Source organism: Phocoena phocoena, chromosome 4 (assembly GCF_963924675.1).
Source record: "Phocoena phocoena chromosome 4, mPhoPho1.1, whole genome shotgun sequence".
Lineage (NCBI taxonomy): Eukaryota > Metazoa > Chordata > Mammalia > Artiodactyla > Phocoenidae > Phocoena > Phocoena phocoena.
The window spans coordinates 87,730,985-87,751,296 of NC_089222.1; the positions used below are offsets into that span (position 1 = coordinate 87,730,985).

General features: G+C 38.1%; 1 protein-coding gene across 2 annotated transcripts in view; it reads right to left on the reverse strand.

Moving 5' to 3' along the window:
• Nucleotides 1-2,763: 2,763 nt before the first annotated feature.
• The window catches only part of PHLDB2 (pleckstrin homology like domain family B member 2), a 103,844-nt gene continuing 86,295 nt past the window's right edge, over nt 2,764-20,312 (reverse strand). Inside the window, exons 12-17 of one of the 2 annotated variants that reach the window (XM_065876058.1) lie at nt 17,974-18,181; nt 10,026-10,116; nt 8,845-8,991; nt 6,796-7,015; nt 3,857-3,942; nt 2,764-3,252 (exon numbers count right to left, since the gene is read on the reverse strand). In XM_065876058.1, the coding sequence (XP_065732130.1) occupies nt 3,112-3,252; nt 3,857-3,942; nt 6,796-7,015; nt 8,845-8,991; nt 10,026-10,116; nt 17,974-18,181 (893 nt within the window). In that variant the 3' untranslated portion in view covers nt 2,764-3,111. The remainder of the gene's footprint in view (nt 3,253-3,856; nt 3,943-6,795; nt 7,016-8,844; nt 8,992-10,025; nt 10,117-17,973; nt 18,182-20,312) is intronic. The other variant, XM_065876060.1, reaches the window with a different exon arrangement.

A 20,312-nucleotide genomic window follows, 5' to 3' on the forward strand; every position in this document is an offset into this window, starting at 1 on the left:
CTTTTTTCCGGCAAGGAAGCTGGGCAATGGGCACTCATGTATGGTTGGTGGGAGGGTATACTGACAAACTCTTTTTGTCAAGTAACCTGACCACCTATGGCAATTTAAAATATGCATCATTTTCAATGCCCTTTGACCCAATGGCCCCAATTTGTGACTATCCTATAGAAAATACTAGTTTATAAGGATGCATATTATCTACTAGAGCACCATTTTTAGAGGCAAACAGAAGAAAAAAATGGAATGGCCAATTTAAAAAAATGGTTAAATAAACTGTGGTACAAGGCTTTCTGGATTCCTGCTCTGACACCCTTCAAAGCAATTCTTGGAGGCCTCACGCATCAACAAGGACGGACTAGGTTTTTTTGTTGTTGTTTGTTTTCTATTTAAAAGTTACTGTATGTAGCTGGTTTAATACTGGATACAGTGAATCCAGCCTATCTTTGGAGTCTTGAGAACCTGTCCTATTAGAACACACCAGAAAAGCTGGATAAATAAAAACTTAATAGATCTCTTTCTTGAGAGGTGTATTGCCAGAAACACCTCCTTGACAGCTGCTTGATTTAGCAACTTTCTCCAAAAGCTGCTGAGCTATTTTGCTAGTTCTCCATTAAGCCTGTTGTAGACCCTAAAGGGACTAAAATCACTAAGGTGATGCCCAATGCACATCACTTCAGCATCCTTTGTATCTTAACAATAAACACTTCTCCCTATGGTTCTGGATATTTGCAAATATTCCCAATCATTCCTGTCCCTGTTCTGTCCCTTTATTTTTGCAGGTCTTCTTTCATTTTATGTGCAGAAAAAAAAAAAACCTTACTTGTTCTCATAGTGGGAAAGGCACTGCACAAAAAAAGCAGGGAAACCCATGGACCATTTTCTCCATCCACCTTCATCAGTATAACAAATCAGGAAAAATTGTAGCTAGAGTCAAGTGAAGATGCTTTTACTGACAGCAATGGGCCTGAAGTAGACAAATTTGTTTCCGTTAACCTACTATCAATGTTGCCTTCATTGACAGGTGTGAAAGGACATACTGTAGAGGGCGGTTTCTTCCTCTGAAATCTGCTGCCTTGTTCAGGGAAACAAATGATGTCCCCACCAAGTAAAGCCTTAGAGCTTTAACTTCATACATGCATGATTTTTTTCCCCATCAGAGAGAAGGATAGGTAAACACAGTCCTTCAATCCCCAGTAGTAATTGCATCTGTGCAATTAGACAAAAAGATGTCAGGTTTCTCAGGGGTTATCTCATTTTGTTAGCAACAGGAATGTGTCTAGAGATATTTCTGATTACTTCAGTTTATAAACTACAAGTCATAATGTTAGCACACAACAACCTTTATGTCGATTCTACAATGGACTTTTGCTGATTAATCCATCCCCTGTCATGTAACCAATGGGTGACTTCCTAATGAGAGATGAGTTTATTTTCAAATGTGAAATCTGGTCAATATTTTAATCCAAACTCAACATATTTTAACACACATATTGGAAAGGTTTACTATATCATGCAAGGCATAAAGTTGATTAGAATATCTTTACAGTCCGATGAAGAAGGTAAAGTACAGTTCAGAAAAGTTATATCTTTACATTAACCAACAAAAGTTTAGCAATTGTATTTCACTCTCATTACAGGGTTTAGGGGTGATCTCTGAAAAAACAGATTATAAAAATGTCTTCTGCAATTGTGATTTTGTCCTTCACTGTTCAAGTAAAATCATGTGTCATCCAGTTGCAAAATCTTATTATTGGCAACATGTATACAAACCACTGCAAATAAAAAAAAAAAAAAAATTGTACCCAGGCAGGCCTGACAAAGATTTTACAGACACTTCTAATCTAATCATTTCGCTTGTACTAATAAGTAATGTCATTATTTTCTGCTTCTATTCTTTTGCCAATGTGTAGAAAGAGTACATTCATACTTACAAACGCACACAACATGACAAACCAGGATAAATGGCATTTGAAAATCATTATAAAAGGACTTTCCTGAAGTCATTTCATTCAACAAAAATTAATTTAACTCTAAAAAACAAAGGCTAATTGTAAAGAAAATACATAATAAAATAGTACATTACAGAGTACATTAAGTTGAACTTCATTTGCCTTTTAATGGAATCACAATACTTCTGTAAATAAGGATTTTAATTGGTCTGTTCTTTGGTGAAAACAGCTGTATTTCATAGTTATGTCATGTGAGGCTGCAACAAAGAGAAATCAGATAATATAAAGAAAATCAGCTACTGGTTGCCTTTATTCTCAGTACTGGGAATGGAGAAATCTTCATCAAAATAGCTCCTAAGTATTCTCTTTACTTTAAATTGCCCAATGTGACAGAATGTCTAAGACTGCTTCTTCCGAAAACACACAGCTTTTTGTTCTTCTTTTACAAAGAGTAGTTTGCTATATATGTACAGTAGCTTATACTGGTAGATTCTTCAAGGTCAACTTCCTGGGCACTTGTTGGCATCAAAGTACCATTTTAAAATGTAGAATAACACTAACTGCAGTTCATCACTTGAAACTACTAGTGTTAAACAGAGGTGATATCAAGTCTTTGGTTCTGGTGTAGTACTTTAAAAGTAGGGCCAAACTCCTCATACAATATATTCCCTTCCAAGCCCTTATTTGCTTATATTTATAAAATAACATTCAGCAAAATACTCCTTTTTCAACAAAGCCAGTTGATTACCAGTAAAGTCAATGCCAATGATTTGGGTGCTAAAATAATTTTATATTTTCCAAGTACATATAGACATTTGTAAACGGTTTAGTTTATTTCACCAAAATCAACAATTGATAAAAAAGAATTTATAAGAAATGTTCCTATAAGTGATGCTATTTACGAAAATAGTGTTTTCTTTCTCCTAGGTGCTTCAATTCTTTGCTATTTATGCTCAAGCTTTGAGTTATTTATGCTCAAGCTTTGAATTAAAATCCCTTCTTTCCCTTTTACAAATGACTTCCTGTTTATATGAAAACAGTTCTGAGTATCCATAGTTAAAGGGATGGGTCTGTTGGGTCTTTCCACCTGGTGTTGAATATGGCTTTATTCTTGTAAGAAATTATTGCAGTCTGCCCTGAAGTGGACTATTGCGTTAGTTCACTACAACAAGAAGTGAGTGTAACCTTCCGCCCCAGTAACTATAACATCCATCCAGATCCGCATGGCTTCTGGCGATGGGGCCACCATATAGTAGATTCTGTCATGCGTCTTGACGCTAAAGGTGAGTAATGGATTAGGACTCTAAAAAAAAGGAAAAGAACATAAAACAAAATCTTGAAATTATAACATTAAATATAACACAGAGATATGCGAAGGCTTCTATGTGGCTATTATTTCTGTTCTAATGTAACCTATTCCCTCGCCCTCAACACTTTTCTCAAGATTGACCATATTTCTGGCCTTTCTGCACAAGATCTCTCACAGTGAGCTCACCAATCATTTTAGCAGCTACTTGTAAAGCTCCAGCAGGGTATCTAGCTGATAGTGGGTGCTCTAAAAATAGCTCAATAAATGTTATTCTTAGCCCTACTAAGATGTTTCCTTATGATCTTCCTCATAAGTAGGTAGTAGCTCCTTCTTAGAAGCCTAGCAAAGAGTTACTTGGCAGGGTCTCCCAAACCAATATATCCAGAATATTTTCTCATTTTGTCATGATTTATTTTTTCACGAAAAGATCAGCTGCATTAATTACTTTACTTCCATGTTTACTTTTCCAACACCATTCTGATCATATCTACCCATTATGTCAGAATAACAAATCGAAATTAATTAGAATTCAAAAAAATACCTTTCCCCCTACTTAATTATGCATTCAAATCGTAGGAATCTGAAATTCAATGTTTACCTTATTAGCATTCTTGAGGTGGTCATAATATACTTCTTCAATGGCTTGGAAGTATATTACTCCTTTTAATTTAGCTTCATGCTTGTCTGCAATGGTAGATGAGTGTTAAAACAAATACTTTATCACCACTGATGGACAGGAAAACTTATAATTTCATTATAACTATCATCATTAAAATATTTATCTAGCATTTAAATTATCTAAGATTAATTAAGATAACCTAGGTTAGTACATTAGCCGCACTCTATCCTGAAAAAAGAAAAAAAAAAAAGGTTGGAATTAGCAACCCTAAACAAAAGAGACTACGTGACTTTACTCAAGGCTCTTCACAAATTAGCAGTCAAAAGGTAACCCAGAATACTGACTGTCAGGTTAGCACACCAAGTGTAAACACCATTGACATCAAGATAAATTATTTCCCCACATTCTCCAAGATAGTAGTTGTAATGAAAATATTAATATGCAGCTCTGTTGCAATGAAATTTGTAACAAGTGTGTTTTTTGATTTCTAATTTAAAATAATATTCTACTTATGTTTCTTTCCTATCAAATTTCTTGTCTAGTATACTTGATATTTTATCCTGTTCTCAACAGAGTTTCATGTCAATAATTTAATGTCCTTTCAGTGCAGCGTTTTCCAAACCGCTTCCAAAGATTTCGTCAGATTTGCCATAAAAATCAAACAGAGCATAAAACAAAACAAAAACAAACAACCAAACCACCGACCAAACAGCATCACTCTGTGATGACTAATAACACCAATATGTTCTTGAGACATTTTGTAATTTAAACTCTGCAGGGATGATAACACATGCAAGCACATTAAAGAATCTCAAAATTATGGATGAGGATACAGAGAAAGAGACTCTGTCATACCCTGTTGGTGGAAATGCAAATGAGAAAGTCTCTTTTGGAAGTCAATTTGGTAAAACATACACAATGAAAAATGCCAGAATTCTTACTCAGCAATTCTGCTTCTAAAACTGTATCGTATAAGACCTACTCATGCACGGGCACATGTATTTGGGACCGTTAGAGCACAAGCTGCAAAAGATCTGCTGGAGCTTTCATAGGGAACTGATTTAGTTCTAGACCAGCCGTACACTGCAATCTACACAGCCACTGAAAAGACTGAGGTAAATCTGCAAGTGCTCAAAGAGAAAAATCTTGAAATACTGTTATGTGAAGAAAGGTATGAACAGAGTGCATAATTTGGTCCTAACTGTATTGAAGAAGAAAGAATACCTATATAGACTGAAACATACATGAAAAGGAATGGAGAAAGTCTGAAAGGATATTTCAGGCTTAACAGTGTTAGAAAAGGTAGAACTTTTGTGATGGCAAGAGACTTACTTTCATTATATAGACTTAGCTCCTAGGGAAACTCTGTTTTAATTAATACCATGTTCGGTGGGTTTCCACCAGTTTCTGTGAAAGAGAAGGTCAATGTGTCTCTCAAACATTTGGTGGAAAAGGTCCGGCAATAATGAATTCATGGGAAAACAATAATACTTTTTTTTTTGGAAACAGAGGTAAAATAAAATCTGGAGATAAAAGTAAACCTTGTCAGTGTTTCAAAGCAGGCAGAAAACTGGGGAAGAAAACTTTTGTTTGTAGGGCACTTCAGATATGAGAAAGAATCTGAAAAATACAAGCATAAGAATGAAATACAAATTCCAGAGAAAAGGAGCAGAAAAGAGTGAAGCTGTTTTGTCTGAGTTATTTTAAAATTTTATTTTTGGAAAATTCTGGCTGAGGTTGTCTTTGGAGACTAGCACATAGCAAAGTTTTGTTTATGCATTTTGCAGACACTAAATTGGCATTTATTACATAGGCATCTTTTCTATTGTAGTAATTAAAGAGACTGTCTCTGGATTCTTATAAAACCCAAGGTCAGAAAGCCCAAGAGAGGCAACCTGTGAGGGTTAGTAGACCATTTACTTCAGGTCACTCGCCCCTGTAGCAACTGGAACCCCACCCAAAAAGCCCCTAACTGAAAGGCATGCACCCCCTGCCCTTTCCTCGCACCGATTCTGGGGCTTCATTGCCAGTGTTTCCTTTCTTCCACATGCTTCTTGGTTGCTCACACCCCTATTCATAAACATATCCTGACCTCACACTACAGATTAAATGACTGGACTGTTATTTTTTTATTACCTTGATACACTTTGTAACAATTCCCAACAATGCTCATAAATGCTGATACAGTCACCCCAAGGCAGGGTCTCTTCATAACCTCTAGTCTGATTCTCCTCTTACTCAGCAGTTGAAAAGACGGCAGAGCTATTCTTATGCTGCTAATGGACATATTTCATATGTGATCTATGTGTAAATAAGGGGCTTCTTAATAAGTAAACCTGTTACACAAATACTCCTGTATTTATAGAAGATTCAGCAGGGTATCGTTCTCATAATCCATCATTTAAAGAATCCAAAAATATTCCAGTCACTTAATAAATACTTACTTATTCACTAGTTCACTGATAAGCTTCACTCTCTGTGCTGAAATTGTCATTCTAGTGTATAAACTACAGTTGAATGACTGTCAGTTAAGCTGCCTAATTGTGTGTGACTTTAGAGCATATGACCATAGAGAAATAAATAGAAACCTTTTTTTTCTGATTTCATGGTTTAAAAGATAATATTTTGGTCTAAAAAATAAATTCCATTTAATATTTATTTGGGCTTGAGCTTATTTCAGAACTAGAATAGACTAACTCACACTTTTTAAATAACATAATTTTTATTATTTCTAGAGGAAATTCATATCAGGTGGACCATATAATCTGAATAGAAAATAATATACATCTATCAAGCTAATATTGCCATTAATTCTATTACTTATCACTCTAATTATTTATTCTGAATTTTATTGCCTTTGTTCTTTAACAGAGAATTCCTGGTTTGAATATATCACTCAGATGTTTTTTATCACCCACCTGCATAATAAGAGAAGGTGCGCTTGTTCCGATCAAAAACAAACCAACGTTTTTTCCAAGTTTTAATTTTTCCACCCATTTTGATGAGGAATCCTCTGCAGGTCTTCTCTGTGATTGACACATGATAACAGGTATCAATATTGTGGCCAGCAGTCTCCACGTGGCTGCGCAAATCAAAGTCTTCCTTCCGGATAGGCAGATAACGGGTCAGAGGTCGAGCCTGGAAAAGCACAAGCCCATCTCATCTATAGCTAATTATTTGTTTTGTTTTAGGTCACAGATATTTAGAAGTGAACGTGAACTGAAAAGCCTAAGTGTTAAAATGTCCATGTGATTATGAGAACTTAAGCTAAACATTGTCATTTGGAATCTAAAAAGCGAATGGCATTTTAAGAAGGATGCTATGGTATGCGGGGGGGGGGAAATGTGGATAAACTCAGGCCAACAGATTCTATTCCTTGAAATGGCCCGATGAGAAAATGGAAACATGTCATTTACCTTAGCTTTAACAGAGGTACTTAGCACTTAAAAACACAGGGAAATAAGGCATGAAGTTATCTGGGCTGCTCCTTACAGATGAGGCCTCCTCCTCTGTAACGTATCCAGGAGTTCTCCCTGCCACAACTCAACAATAGTTCTCCTTAAATAACCTCAGACATTACACAATTGACTGAACATTATTTAGTAAGTCCAGTCCCCAAGGATGTATGTACATGTCGGCTTGCATACACCCTGTGATAGAAATTGAAGGCAGAGATGTATGTTTTGAAAAGTGAAGCTAAAGTAAGGTAAGAAGTGGAATCAAAGCCGTACCCAATGAACTGTCCAGGACGAGACACTGAAGAGATGTACATAGATGTCTTTTATTTTACTATGGCTGGAGTAGAGGTTCATCGAATCTAGGAAGCATATATTGCCACGGGTAGTATTTCTAAAATAGTCTTTTATTCTATCCTGTTAAATAACCCCACCCCTTTGCCCTGGGGGAAAATAACCTAATCATACACTTGGAAGCAAAAGTTATAATTGGGATTAAAATAGAATTGTGCCTTTTGGTTTTGGCTTCAGATATAAAACAGGCATGGATGACCTTTACACTAAATCAAAATGTGACAGAGGTTTGGCATAATGAAATAAAATGAACAAGTTTTACTTTGTATTTTGCCTTTGATTTTGTGGTACTTTGATGTTAGACAGATGCCACAGATTTACTGAGCCCTCAAAGCACATGAAGTCTTAAGGCGAGTCTCCAACTGTTATACTTCAGACTGCCAGCAACTGTGAGGAATAAGGGAATTGGTACCTTTTTCCATGACTTCTAGTAAGCTTTGGTAAAACTGATTTGAACTTTAAATTACATGGCACTTAAAATTTTATTTTAGTTTCTCAGAAAACATACATTATGTAAGCAGTTCTAGTGACAAGAACAGAGACTCAGACTCTACTGACTGAGACAGGAAATCGAACAAAGTGGATGGTTTTCCTGAGTTTTGCTTGAGTTCAGGAATCCTGTGCACATGTGTGTGGACTGATGCAGCAAAGGGGAAACGTGTGACAACACAGTGGTTAGGGAAAAAAAACCCAAAACATGAACACCACCACCAAAAAACCGGGCTGGTAAAAGTATCCTGTTCTGAAGTGTTCGCTTCCAAAAGATGTCTTAATAGAATCCCTTCTCTTTCTCAACTTAGTTTGGGTGTTGTATTTGTTTTCAGTAATGAATCCAGCTGCATTTTCAAAGCTGCTCAAGAAGACATTCTCCTTTTAAATATACTCCAAAAAAAATGGGTAGAAGAAAAAGTGCCTCTCCAATCAAGATGTGCCGCATATAACTAAAGAAAAATATCATTTTGTTAGTAGTTCCCAGTGGGTTCTGAAATAAACACACATTTTTTTGGCCCATTAATGCACGTCTTTCTCTCAGCCATTACAGGTCAAGGGCTAATAGGCAGCACACCCAAAGGCATCCTCAGACATAGCATGACCGTCTTCTGAAAAACGACCACCAGGGGGCAACCTACTCCAATCCATCCAGATTGACCAACCAACCTGTGCTCTTTGTTTCTCCCTTATTTTTACTTCCTTTTCAATTAACTTCTGCCTCTGGCTGGTTTCTTCCTGCAATCGTTTTTCCAGGAGTTCTCGGCGTCGTTTTTCTTCTTCCAGAGCTCGTTTCTTGGCTTCCATTTCCCGTTCCTAAATATCATTATGCAGAAAAAATTTTCAGACATACTGGTTATACTTGAATGATTCCAATACGAAAACAAATACTTCTCACTATACAATTCCTGATTTTATAGCCCAGTATATATCTAAGACTAAAACACCCGTAATCACCATTCACAGAACTTTCAAAAGCATCCTGTGCAGAAATGCAACCACTACATTTAATTAAAAATGAAATATTAAGTGAAACACAGCTTGTGACTCTATTCAGTCATTTCATACTAATGACCCCATATATTAAAAACTCTCCATTTTTAATATAAAAAAGGCTCACTAATTGTGACCCAACACCAGTCACGACTTTCGGCCCTTCTTTGATGGCCGTAGGTCCTTCCAATTCCTGTTGTTGCTCTGTGGCTTCCTGGCCGACAGTCACAGAGGAAGTGCCCAGGGAAGTTAGAAGAGGAAAGGAGGTGCCCTTTCAGGCAGGATGCAAAGGCATTTGGGGAATTCCTAAGGAAGTTCAGATTCTGGCTTGAAATATAGTCACAATAACATGGGAGTTTTAATATTACAATAGTGTCTTTACCACGAACTGGCAAGGCAGGGAGAATGCGTAAAGACCTGCCATTCTTCCTGTTCCCTGGCAGGCAAAACAAAGGCGCCATTGAAGGGAAAATGTAATACAAAGCATTCATTTCAGTTTATGTCCACACAATATACATTTTACATTATGAAAAATGGTAGTGCAGTAAAGAGCCGTAGAGAATATCTCTCTAACACCCTCACTTTTCAGAAAAGGAAACGGGGCCAGTGGGAATTCCCTGGCAGTCCAGTGGTTAGGACTCTGTGCTTTCACTGACAAGGACCTGGGGTTCAATCCCTGGCCAGGAAACTAAGATCCCACAAGCCATGTGGCACGGCCAAAAAAAAAAAAAGAAAATGAGGCCAAGAAAGGTGGAGTGACTACTCCAAGATCACGCTGCTTACTGAAGCCTGAAAACAGTTTCCCAGTGTCAAGTGCAGGGCATCTTGAACTACTACATGAAAGATATTAGGCCTACCCTGGATTCAAGAAGCCTTGTCTTCTCTGCATGAGCCTGCTTCAAAAGTCTCTCCATTTCTTCTATTCGGGCAATATTTGAAGTGCTGGCACTGAAGAAAACACAAAAGCCTTTCAAGAATACTGCTTCTTACTGATGTCTCTTCAAACACACACACACACACACACACACACACACACACACACACACGACACGATCCGATACAATTTAAAGGATGTTACTTACAAGAATCACTGGTCTGAAGAGGCAAGTCAATTCAACTCTGAAAACTGTAGGTGAAACTTAACTTACCTCAGTTTTAAGAGATAAAACATAGGCAAGGAAAATAATACCAAGTAAAGTGCTTTACTCATAAATAAACCAAAACCAACTCCTACAAACTGTGTTCTCAAAATGTTTCCTCCAAAGTCTAAAAATTTTGGCTTGCGGGAAGTCTTCCCGTTAGTTTAATTATTCAGGGATGCCAGACCAACAACATATCACCAAAGTTCTACGTAGATGACCCCTAAGTTTGGAAGTCACTTTATTTGGTTTGGGATCATGTATCACCAGCTACTTTTTTGTTATGCCTTTTTGCTTGTGGACATTTTATTTCTTAAATGGTGATCTAAGATGGCCAATTAAAAAAATGAATTCTCTTACAGGTGCAATAGAAGGGTAGTGGCCAGTTTTGCCAATAAAGCCCATCCACCGTACGAACGAGGAAACTGCATTAAGGGATTCAAGAGCTTCAAAAGTAATGCACCTTGAGAAAGACATCACATAACACATGAAGGAAAAAACCAAAGGGAGCAAAAGCTGCAAGACCAGATAGGATAACTAACAGAGAAGGAGAAGAACTTAGAAATGTTTAACATTAAACAAAATATATTATTTTTCCCTTGTTTACATTTTATTTGACTATTCTGGAAAAAAAGGACCATGGCCTAAGTCAAAACTTATTTATTTTGATGTTCCAGCCATGGAGAACCAATGCTATTTCTCATGCATGTTTATTTGCATAGTCACTTAAATGTATCTTCTTTTCTAGACTCTCTTGGCTATAGAGAGGCTTTTGTGCCTGTATCCTCTGTAGCATAAAGCCTGGCACACAGTAGGGGTTCATGTTTGCTACACACATTCATATAAAAATTAATTCATATAAAAATGAATAAGATAATCATTAGTATAGTCTCCCTAAATCATATTGTTGAGCAACTCAAACCTAGGATGTTTGAGGGCTAAGAGTTCTTTTGAAGAGAAACATGACCACAGTAATGTAGGACATGTGGTTTATCTTAAAATCAGTACTGTGCACACATGTTTATAGCAGCTTTATTCATAAATGCCAAAACTTGGAAGCAACTAAGATATCCTTTAGTAGGTAAATGAATAAATAAACCATACTACATCCAGGCTATGGAATATTATTCAGTACTAAAAAGAAACAAGCTATCAAGCCATGGAAAGACATGGAGAAACTATACATGCATATTACTGAGTGAAAGAAGCCAATCGGAAACGCTAAATACTTTATTACTCCAACTATATGACATTCTGGAAAAGACAAAACTATGGAGGCAGAAAAAAAAATTATATTTTATATACTTTAAAAGCTACTTTGGTTATTTTGTTTTAAAATAATTAATTTTTATCCATGGACACCTACTTGTTCTCTATAGCTACACTTTTGCTATTGATTTAATATTTCCTTGACATGTAAACCACTTTTATTCAGCAAAATTTTTGCTGCTCTATGATACTGTGTTGCCACTACCTGATACTTTTGGGGGGATCAGAACTGCACCTGCAGTGAAAAGCAAAAGCAATTACTATAGAAATTTAGGGTGAAGACTTGTCAATACAATGGCATGGAACAAATGAAATGCCATTTGGCTAGCACCTGTCATGCCAAGGGAGAGCCTGAAGTCACTGAAGATACACTTTGTAATGCATTACCTGTAGCACAAGACACTCATCATTGGTTTCTCCAGCCCACCTAAATTACAAGAGGAGCAATGCTTCCTCCCATTGCTCCAAATTCTGACCTTCAGAAGGCAGGCACATTTCTGATCTCATATGTAATTACTGTATGATACTGAATAATACTGAATCACTTGGTCATTAATGGTATAAAGATGACTAGTTTTGGGCTTCCCTGGTGGCACAGTGGTTGGGAGTCCGCCTGCCGATGCAGGGGACACGGGTTCGTGCCCCGGTCCAGGAAGATCCCACATGCCGCGGAGCGGCTGGGCCCGTGAGCCATGGCCGCTGAGCCTGTGCGTCCGGAGCCTGTGCTCCGCACCGGGAGAGGCCACAACAGAGAGAGGCCTGCATAACGCAAAAAAAAAAGATGACTAGTTTTGCCTCCTTTCTCTACTTAGCCATATTCTATTTTATCAACTGAAGATTACTTTTTTTATGTAACCAACTTTGGTAAAAACCCATATTCATAAAGAAAAATGAAACTTCAGTCAAGGGTACAGGAATCTAAATAGCAGATTTAGTTTTCAGTGGTGAATAATACCTTTCAGCAACATTTGAATTTGCTTTTTAGAATATTCACTTTAGGGGCAAAGGCAAAAACAGGAAAAGGAAGGAAAAAAAGCAAACAAGAACATTGTCATACAACAAATAAATAAATAAGCAAAACACAAAATAAAATTCTCCATAAAGACATAAAACTTTTCCAAGACTGCCTTCAGCATACCAATGTTGCCACTAAATGAAAAGCCAGTGTCCCAGAATATTTATTTTCAATTCATTATCTCAAGCATTTTTTCAGGTTAAGCAAATTATTACTCCTTATAAAATGTCTAATCTTTCTCTATTCAAAAAGATTAGACTATCTGGTCTCTTTGACAGCTGTCTGCCCTCCTCTGAAATCCTCTGGTTTTCAGTATCTCTTCTGAAAGAATTCCCTAGAATAAAATGCAAACACTGGGTGTTGATTAGGGTAGAAAGCAGAATACAAACCTTTGCCTGAAACGAAGGGATTAGAAGTATCTGAAATTCTGGTTGATGTATCTCTTAAAACCAAGCTCAGCCTTGGATGCCCTCGACCCCATACCCAGTCTTGTCCCCGCTCCATACACACACCGCTGGTGGGTAATAACTATAATGAGAGATCAACTTCCTTAACATTTTCTCAAAGCATGAACACAAGGTCAGGGCTTATTAGCAATAGTAATAAGAACATATAATTTTAGGTGGTATTCAGAACACTACACTCTATGAGCTCATTCAATAATTTTAGCAGAAAACAGACTTTATGAAGAACTGACCTTCAGCTGCTGTTTTCTACGACCCAAGACCTGTTTTCTTAGCTTTATATTTGTGTACAGTGTAAGTAATGATGTTGTAAAAGCAAAAACACTGTCTGACTCAAAGAACTTTCTGCTGGACACGAAAATGATGTCTCAACAAAAAGTGTAAGGCAAAGGTACCCACAACTCTGAGTAATTCGATAATTCTACCAATGGCTTTTTGTGACATAATAAACCACAAGACTAAGTTTATGTTGCTAGAACTTCAGCATGGAATTACCTCTTTAAAATGTGTATAATTTCAGGATATTTTAATACATAATTTTTTAAAAATCTAAAAAAAGAGAAAAATTTTTAGTTCTTTATTTCTTTTTCTACCTGTCTTCAAAAAGTTCCCATTTAGGATGTGCTGTCATACTATACATGCCAAACATTAGTTCCCTATTACCATTTTCCTGATGTTTATCACATCATTTTCCTTCATAAAAATAGGTACAAGCTTATCTTAGGGCAGCATGAATTTTTTTTAGGTAGATGGTGGCACAAAAGAGAAATGATTGTTTTTTCTCTCTCTGTCCCTTTTATTTATACAAGACCTTTTGTAGGCATCTTCTACTTTGGCTTCAATTTTTTGACATTCAGAGAATCTGACAGCATATTTAAATAACTACTATTAGTAATTTCTGACCATGGTGATTGGTTAGTTATCTATAACTGCTAGCAGCACTGGGTCAGTTCTCTGTGAAGTAACTATGGAAAATGATCATGGCCACATGTAGCTACCTTCCAGGAATGATCACTCTGCAATAATGCTATCCTCTTAATATGGCACATTTAGTGGAGTCAATTCTCATTTTCTACCTTTGGAAACCATTTAAAGAAAAAGTAAGTAGGTGAACAAATAAAATTAAATTAAGATTTTGGTGGCCACTGTGCTTAAGTCTCTAGACCTAAACTTCTAATGCTTGGTAAATCTAACTGAAGTGGCTCCCTTTAAGGTAATTTCCTGTACTTACTGCTGCACTGTGGCTGTTACCACCTTTAAATATGAGAGATGGGGTTTGAGGAGTGATCATTTGAAGGGATGCATATTTACTTTCAGTTTTTGGTGGGGATGAAGAGGCAGGGAGCAGAAAATGGAGCAGAAAAAGCCACCAAGATAGGAAAACTATAATATAGAGTGTATTTATTTATTAAAGATGGCTCAAAAATAGACAAAAAAAAATGGTCAAGCCATCAGGAGTTCACCACAGGAATACTGCTTTAAAATGTTCACAATTATTTGGGAAAGTAGTCCGATGTTTTCAAAATAACAACTTGCAAAAGTGCAGAGTGCCTAAGAAACCCCTCTGAGATCCCTATACTTGGAAATGAAACGGCTGCACTGACAACTTTTATTCCTCCCATCATCGTTATACAATAGTTGCCGAGTTGCTGACTTTTGTTTGTGTCCTGTTATTCAAAAGTAACACATTTAATCGGTCGGTTTACTGGCATTTATGAATAAGTACTCAAAGTTCTAGGCTTTCTGTCCTGAGAACATGAGCTCCCGGCACCCCTGCATGACTCTCTGACGTCCTCCTGGGATAAGCGGGTATTACGAGAGCTCCTTCAGAGCAAGAGATGGATGGTTTGATGCCCAATTGTTCCACACACTCAAGTGTCTTTCATTTTTTAAAAAGTGAGATACCGGGCTTCCCTGGTGGCGCAGTGGTTGAGGGTCCGCCTGCCGATGCAGGGGACGCGGGTTTGTGCCCCAGTCCGGGAGGATCCCACATGCCGCGGAGCGGCTGGGCCCGTGAGCCATGGCCGCTGAGCCTGCGCGTCCGGAGCCTGTGCTCCGCAACAGGAGAGGCCACAACAGTGAGAGGCCCGCGTGCCGCAAAAAAAAAAAAAAGTGAGATACCGTATCTTCTAATATTGAATGAAGTGAAATACTAACCCTTCTGACATTAAAAAATAATGGCAGCAAAAATTTAGCTTTATTCTTTATTATTATATAACTCCCTACTTAAATTTAAATTAAATTAAGTTTTCTGTTGTAACAAGGAGAAATATCTATAATTCTCACGGTTGCTTTAGTGTTTTTCCCAAGGGACTCCTTTCCTTCTCTGACAGGATATATCCAGTAATATCAATATTTCAAACATTATGATGCCAGAATTAAAATACACTATATTTTATTTACCACAAACTGTAGCCTCTCTCCTTTTCTTCTTTTCTTCCACTCCCCAGATTTCCCGGCTATAATATCTGGTTAGATTGAGGTCTCTCATATTCTTTTCATTTATGAGACACTAACCCAAAGCTAAGTATACCTTGCTGATATTACTTTCCCTCTGTCTCTGTCACTCCTTTTTTGGGGGGCGGGGATGAGGAGCAAATGATTCAAACCTTTGTAAAGAAAGAAATGCTATATACACGATGGTAATTTTCCACCCAAATATTTTAAAATCCATCATCCTCTTGCATTCGAGAAACAATCCTCCACTTAGCAGATGAGCAAATCAGGACCGAGAGAGTTCTGTGATCTGCTTGCCGTAGCACAACAGTTGTCAGGTCGAGCCCCCAAAGCTCCTGTCCCAGCCTGTGACTTCATTGCAATAGAGCAAAGTTTTTTTGATGGCCATTATTCAACTAGACATTTTCACTTGAGACACACAATTGCTCAATGAACACTGATTAAATATTGGATGCTTGGGGGGTTGAACTCATAATGGTTCTCAGCCAATTGAAATAGATCAAACAAAGAAAAAAAATCAAATATCCCGAGGTATTTATTCAGCCGACACTTACTGAATGCCTACTATGTGCCCAGATCTCTGCTGAATGTGGAAACCAAAAGATAATTAGACATCCTCCTTGACACTGAGGAATGTACCAATTAATTATTGAAGAAAAAATCTGTATGCTGCAATGTGATCAGTGATATAATAGAAAAAAGTATCAAGTTCCATGGAAACATGAAAGAAAAATGCCCTGAAAGGAGAAATTCTCATGAGTTTCCAACTTAAGTTTCAGCTTAAAGGAAGAGAAGACTTTCTCCAGGCTAAAATGGGAGGGTTTGGGGGAAGGTAAAGACATTTTGCAACGCCAGACACTCTCAATGCTCAGTAAGTACAGGTTGAGGGAATAAACAAATGAGAGGATGAATTGACTCTAGATAGTGGTGTGCTGGTAAACTAGCTCTCCGGAGAAAAACAAAACCCCTGATATGCAGCAAATGTCTATTTATGTGGAGTAAATACTCCCACCGTGGCCAATTTCAAGCTACCAACATGACATCACTGATCACAGAGTTAGGAGGAGATGTGCACCTCTGGCTCTTGCCAGCCAGTTTGAGCTGACTCCAGCTCACTGTTAACTGTAGAATATTCTATAAGGATTTGTGGAATGAATGAGCATATAAATAAAAGAAAGAACAGATTACATGAGCCCAAAGCTAGAACCAATATGGTCAAAGGCACAGAGATCTGAGAATTCTTCGCCCTCTCAATGAATAAGAAGCTCTGGGAGGTGTATCAGGAGGAGAGAATGAATAGGGAGTTGGGCTGGATCTAGAATGCCAGGCTCTGGAGTCTGACTTTATTCAACAGGTAGTAGGGCAGGGCTTCCCTGGTGGCGCAGTGGTTGAGAGTCCGCCAGCCGATGCAGGGGACACGGGTTCGTGCCCTGGTCCGGGAAGGTCCCACATGCCGCGGAGCGGCTGGGCCCGTGAGCCATGGCCGCTAAGCCTGCGCGTCTGGAGCCTGTGTTCCGCAACGGGAGAGGCCACAACAGTGAGAGACCCGCGTACCACAAATTAAAAAAAAAAAAAAAAAAAAAAAGGTAGTAGGGCATCATCACAAGCATTTTTTCTTTTTCAATTAATTAATTAATATTTGGCTGCGTTGGGTCTTCGTTGCTATGCGCGGGCTTTCTCTACCTGTGGCGAGCGGGGGCTACTCTTCGTTGTGGTGCACGGGTTTCTCACTGCGGTGGCTTCTCTTGTTGCAGAACATGGGCTCTAGGCGCGTAGGCTTCAGTGATTGTGGCGCACAGGCTTAGCTGCTCCACAGCATGTGGCATCTTCCCGGACCAGGGCTCGAACCCGTGTCCCCGGCATTGGCAGGTGGATTCTTAACCAGTGTGCCACCAGGGAAGTCCCCATCACAAGCTTTTGAAAGAGCGCTCTGACTAGATCCATATTTTAGATGCACCTTTGGCCATAATCCCCTAAGACCACCTTTGCTTGCCTCCAAGTATGAACACGAATGTGAATGGTTAAATCCTTACAAAATTTTAATATGCAGAACAGCTAATGTCTTCCTTGCAACAAAACATAAGGGTAAGATATCCTTCAAATTCTTACTCTGTTGCTGGAAATTACTTCTTTACTGAATCAAAAGTAGTCCTAATGAAGGTGGAGTCAACCAACAGAGGCAAATCCATTTTGAAGCACAGTATATGCGTGAAGTCAAATGTAAAGAATAGAGTAAAGGAGAAAATGGATTAGATGGTGTGTGACTGGCTCAGTCACACAGGATACAAAGAAACGACTTTCAAAGACCACCATGACACCCAGCCCTCTTCTCTACTGCAGAGTCTTTATGTTTCAGAAATTTGGGCTTGTACATATACATGGCCCCAAATTGATGGCTTTACTTTTTGAAACCGACAGGTGCTTTTCCAAACCAGAAACCTTCCCCAGGAATACATCTTACCTAGAGATATTGTCAGGTGAGCAGGCAGAGATGCTTGTCTCCATGCTGTCAGAGCTGTCTAGGCTCAGAGTATCAAAGGCCTGGTCCTTGTAGCTGTGATCTGGGTAGTGGAAACTGTTCAAGTAGACATTTGATTCAGATGCTGTGCGGCTGTAAAATTCAGAAGACTTCTGCCTTTGACCTTCACTCATCTGTTGGTGATTATATCCTAAGGAGAGAGCCATAAATACGTCAGTATGCCTCATTTTTTTCAGTCTTAGATCTTCTAAGGCTTAAACCAGGAACCCAAAACATCTGCCTATGAAACTGGGGCCTTGGTCTAATTTGTTTTGAAGCCAAGAAGATCAAAGAAATGGCATAATGCTCAGTGCAAGGAAGAGTTTCAAAGAAGTGGTCTTGGGAATGATCTTTTCTGTCAGCAGATCACTTGACACTTTCCTATACCATTTCTACATCTCAGCACAACCGAGAAGAACACATCAGCACGCACACACACACACACACACACACACACACACACACACACACACAAAACCAAAACAGAAACACATTTAAAGGCCGTGAATCCTCTGATAATAGCTGGGTTTAAGTGAAGCAAGACGACTCTGGTGACAAGCAACACCAGGGTTTACGGGCAGTCACTTCTTCAGTGGCATTGCAATTTAAAGGGTACTGGATCTGGTCATAAAATAGGTGGATCATCTAGGTGTAGGATTTGAGAAACCTGTGTCTCACTCATATCACTCACACTTTTAATCTGGTTAATGTTCAAACCGACATTTTCCTCATCCTTTTTTTTCAAATTCCCTTGTCTGCCAGTTACTTATTTAAAATACTCAGAATCAACAATCCTTCCAATGGCTGTACTCCTCCTAATTAGTGTATATATAGCTCTCTTCTTTTTCTGCCTCAACAGTCAGCCTTCAGCTAGTTGGTGATATCAACCGTATGAAAACATAGGGATCCCACCAACAGGAGCAAAAGTTGCCACTAATAAGAGGGGTTTTCCTTACCCTGGTACCTGGTCAGCTGGCACATTAGGCCACTGGCTCGACTTTGTGTTATTCTATGGCTTTCTTCTGGTAGTTGATTTTGGGCATCACAAATCGAGTTATTCTTCCTTTCAATTCTCTATTTAGCATGTATTCGGGAATCAGGGGTCATAGTGATAAACAAATCCCTTAATTCATTAAAAAGATGTTTCTTTAACCAGTACCATAGTTTGCAGTCACTTTCTCCTTGATCAAATTTACTTACCAGACCTATGAAGAGTTTACAGTTGGACCATCTGGATTTTCCCTGTTTTCTTGTACTTTACCTACCTTTCTATGAGGCTTTTAATTAGTAATGGAATGGCAAAAAGCAGGCCAGAGGGCAGAAGAAGGCAAGTAATTCCAAACAGCTTCCTCAGCTGTTAATTAAATATTTCCATTTAAAAACGGAAGCCACATCCATGATGCTTTAACAAAGCATTACAGACCAAAACTAAATCTGTAAAATGATTAGAGTTCCATGAGGAGTTTGCATGCCGTTAGTATTTAGAGCAGTTTTAGATGTCTAAGTGAAAATATGTTAGTTCAGGTTAAGGCATTTCTGGGAAGATAAGTTTCCTTGATATAAGATGTAATTATAAGTTATAAATATACACGTATGTAAAAACTACACATCACTTTGCTAAGGAAAGATGCAAAACATAATAGCACACCATGAGACTTTAGAGAGAGAGAATATTATTAATTGTAATGATTAATGCATAAAAGCATTACACAAAGCCAGTTCGTTCATAAGCATGGAGCTTGTGCCTTTTTTTTTTTGTCTTAAGAATGGCAAAATAATTCATTACTCAAATATTTACCTTTGATACTTGAACTTTTGGAATTACTAACTGCTCCTGTTAAATCGTTTCCAATTATTCATTATGAAAAAAAAGGGGGACGATAAAAAAAAGAAAAAACAGAAATTATTTGAAAAGCTCACACGCATATCTTTCCTTATACTTTCAAAAAAGGTTCGTTGGCAAGGAAACCTTCACACTGGCACCAACGACATGGAAGACATTTCCTTGTTTTAGTATGAACAAAACATCCCTAAAAGACAGCCCTGTCATTTCAAACATATAAGACTTATCTCCTTGGTGATGACAGGTGCCACAACCTCCCTTCCCTTCAGTTTTTCGCTATGAGGAAAAGCCAGTTCCTACAATGCAATTAACACTTTTTTGGAAAAGCAGAAAAGAGGGGGAACGTATTTCTTCTTAAAGCAACTGTATGCCCTGCTTCTCAGATGTTCCAGGATTTTTTTTTTTTCCCCAAAAAGTACCACAGAATAAGAAAATGAAC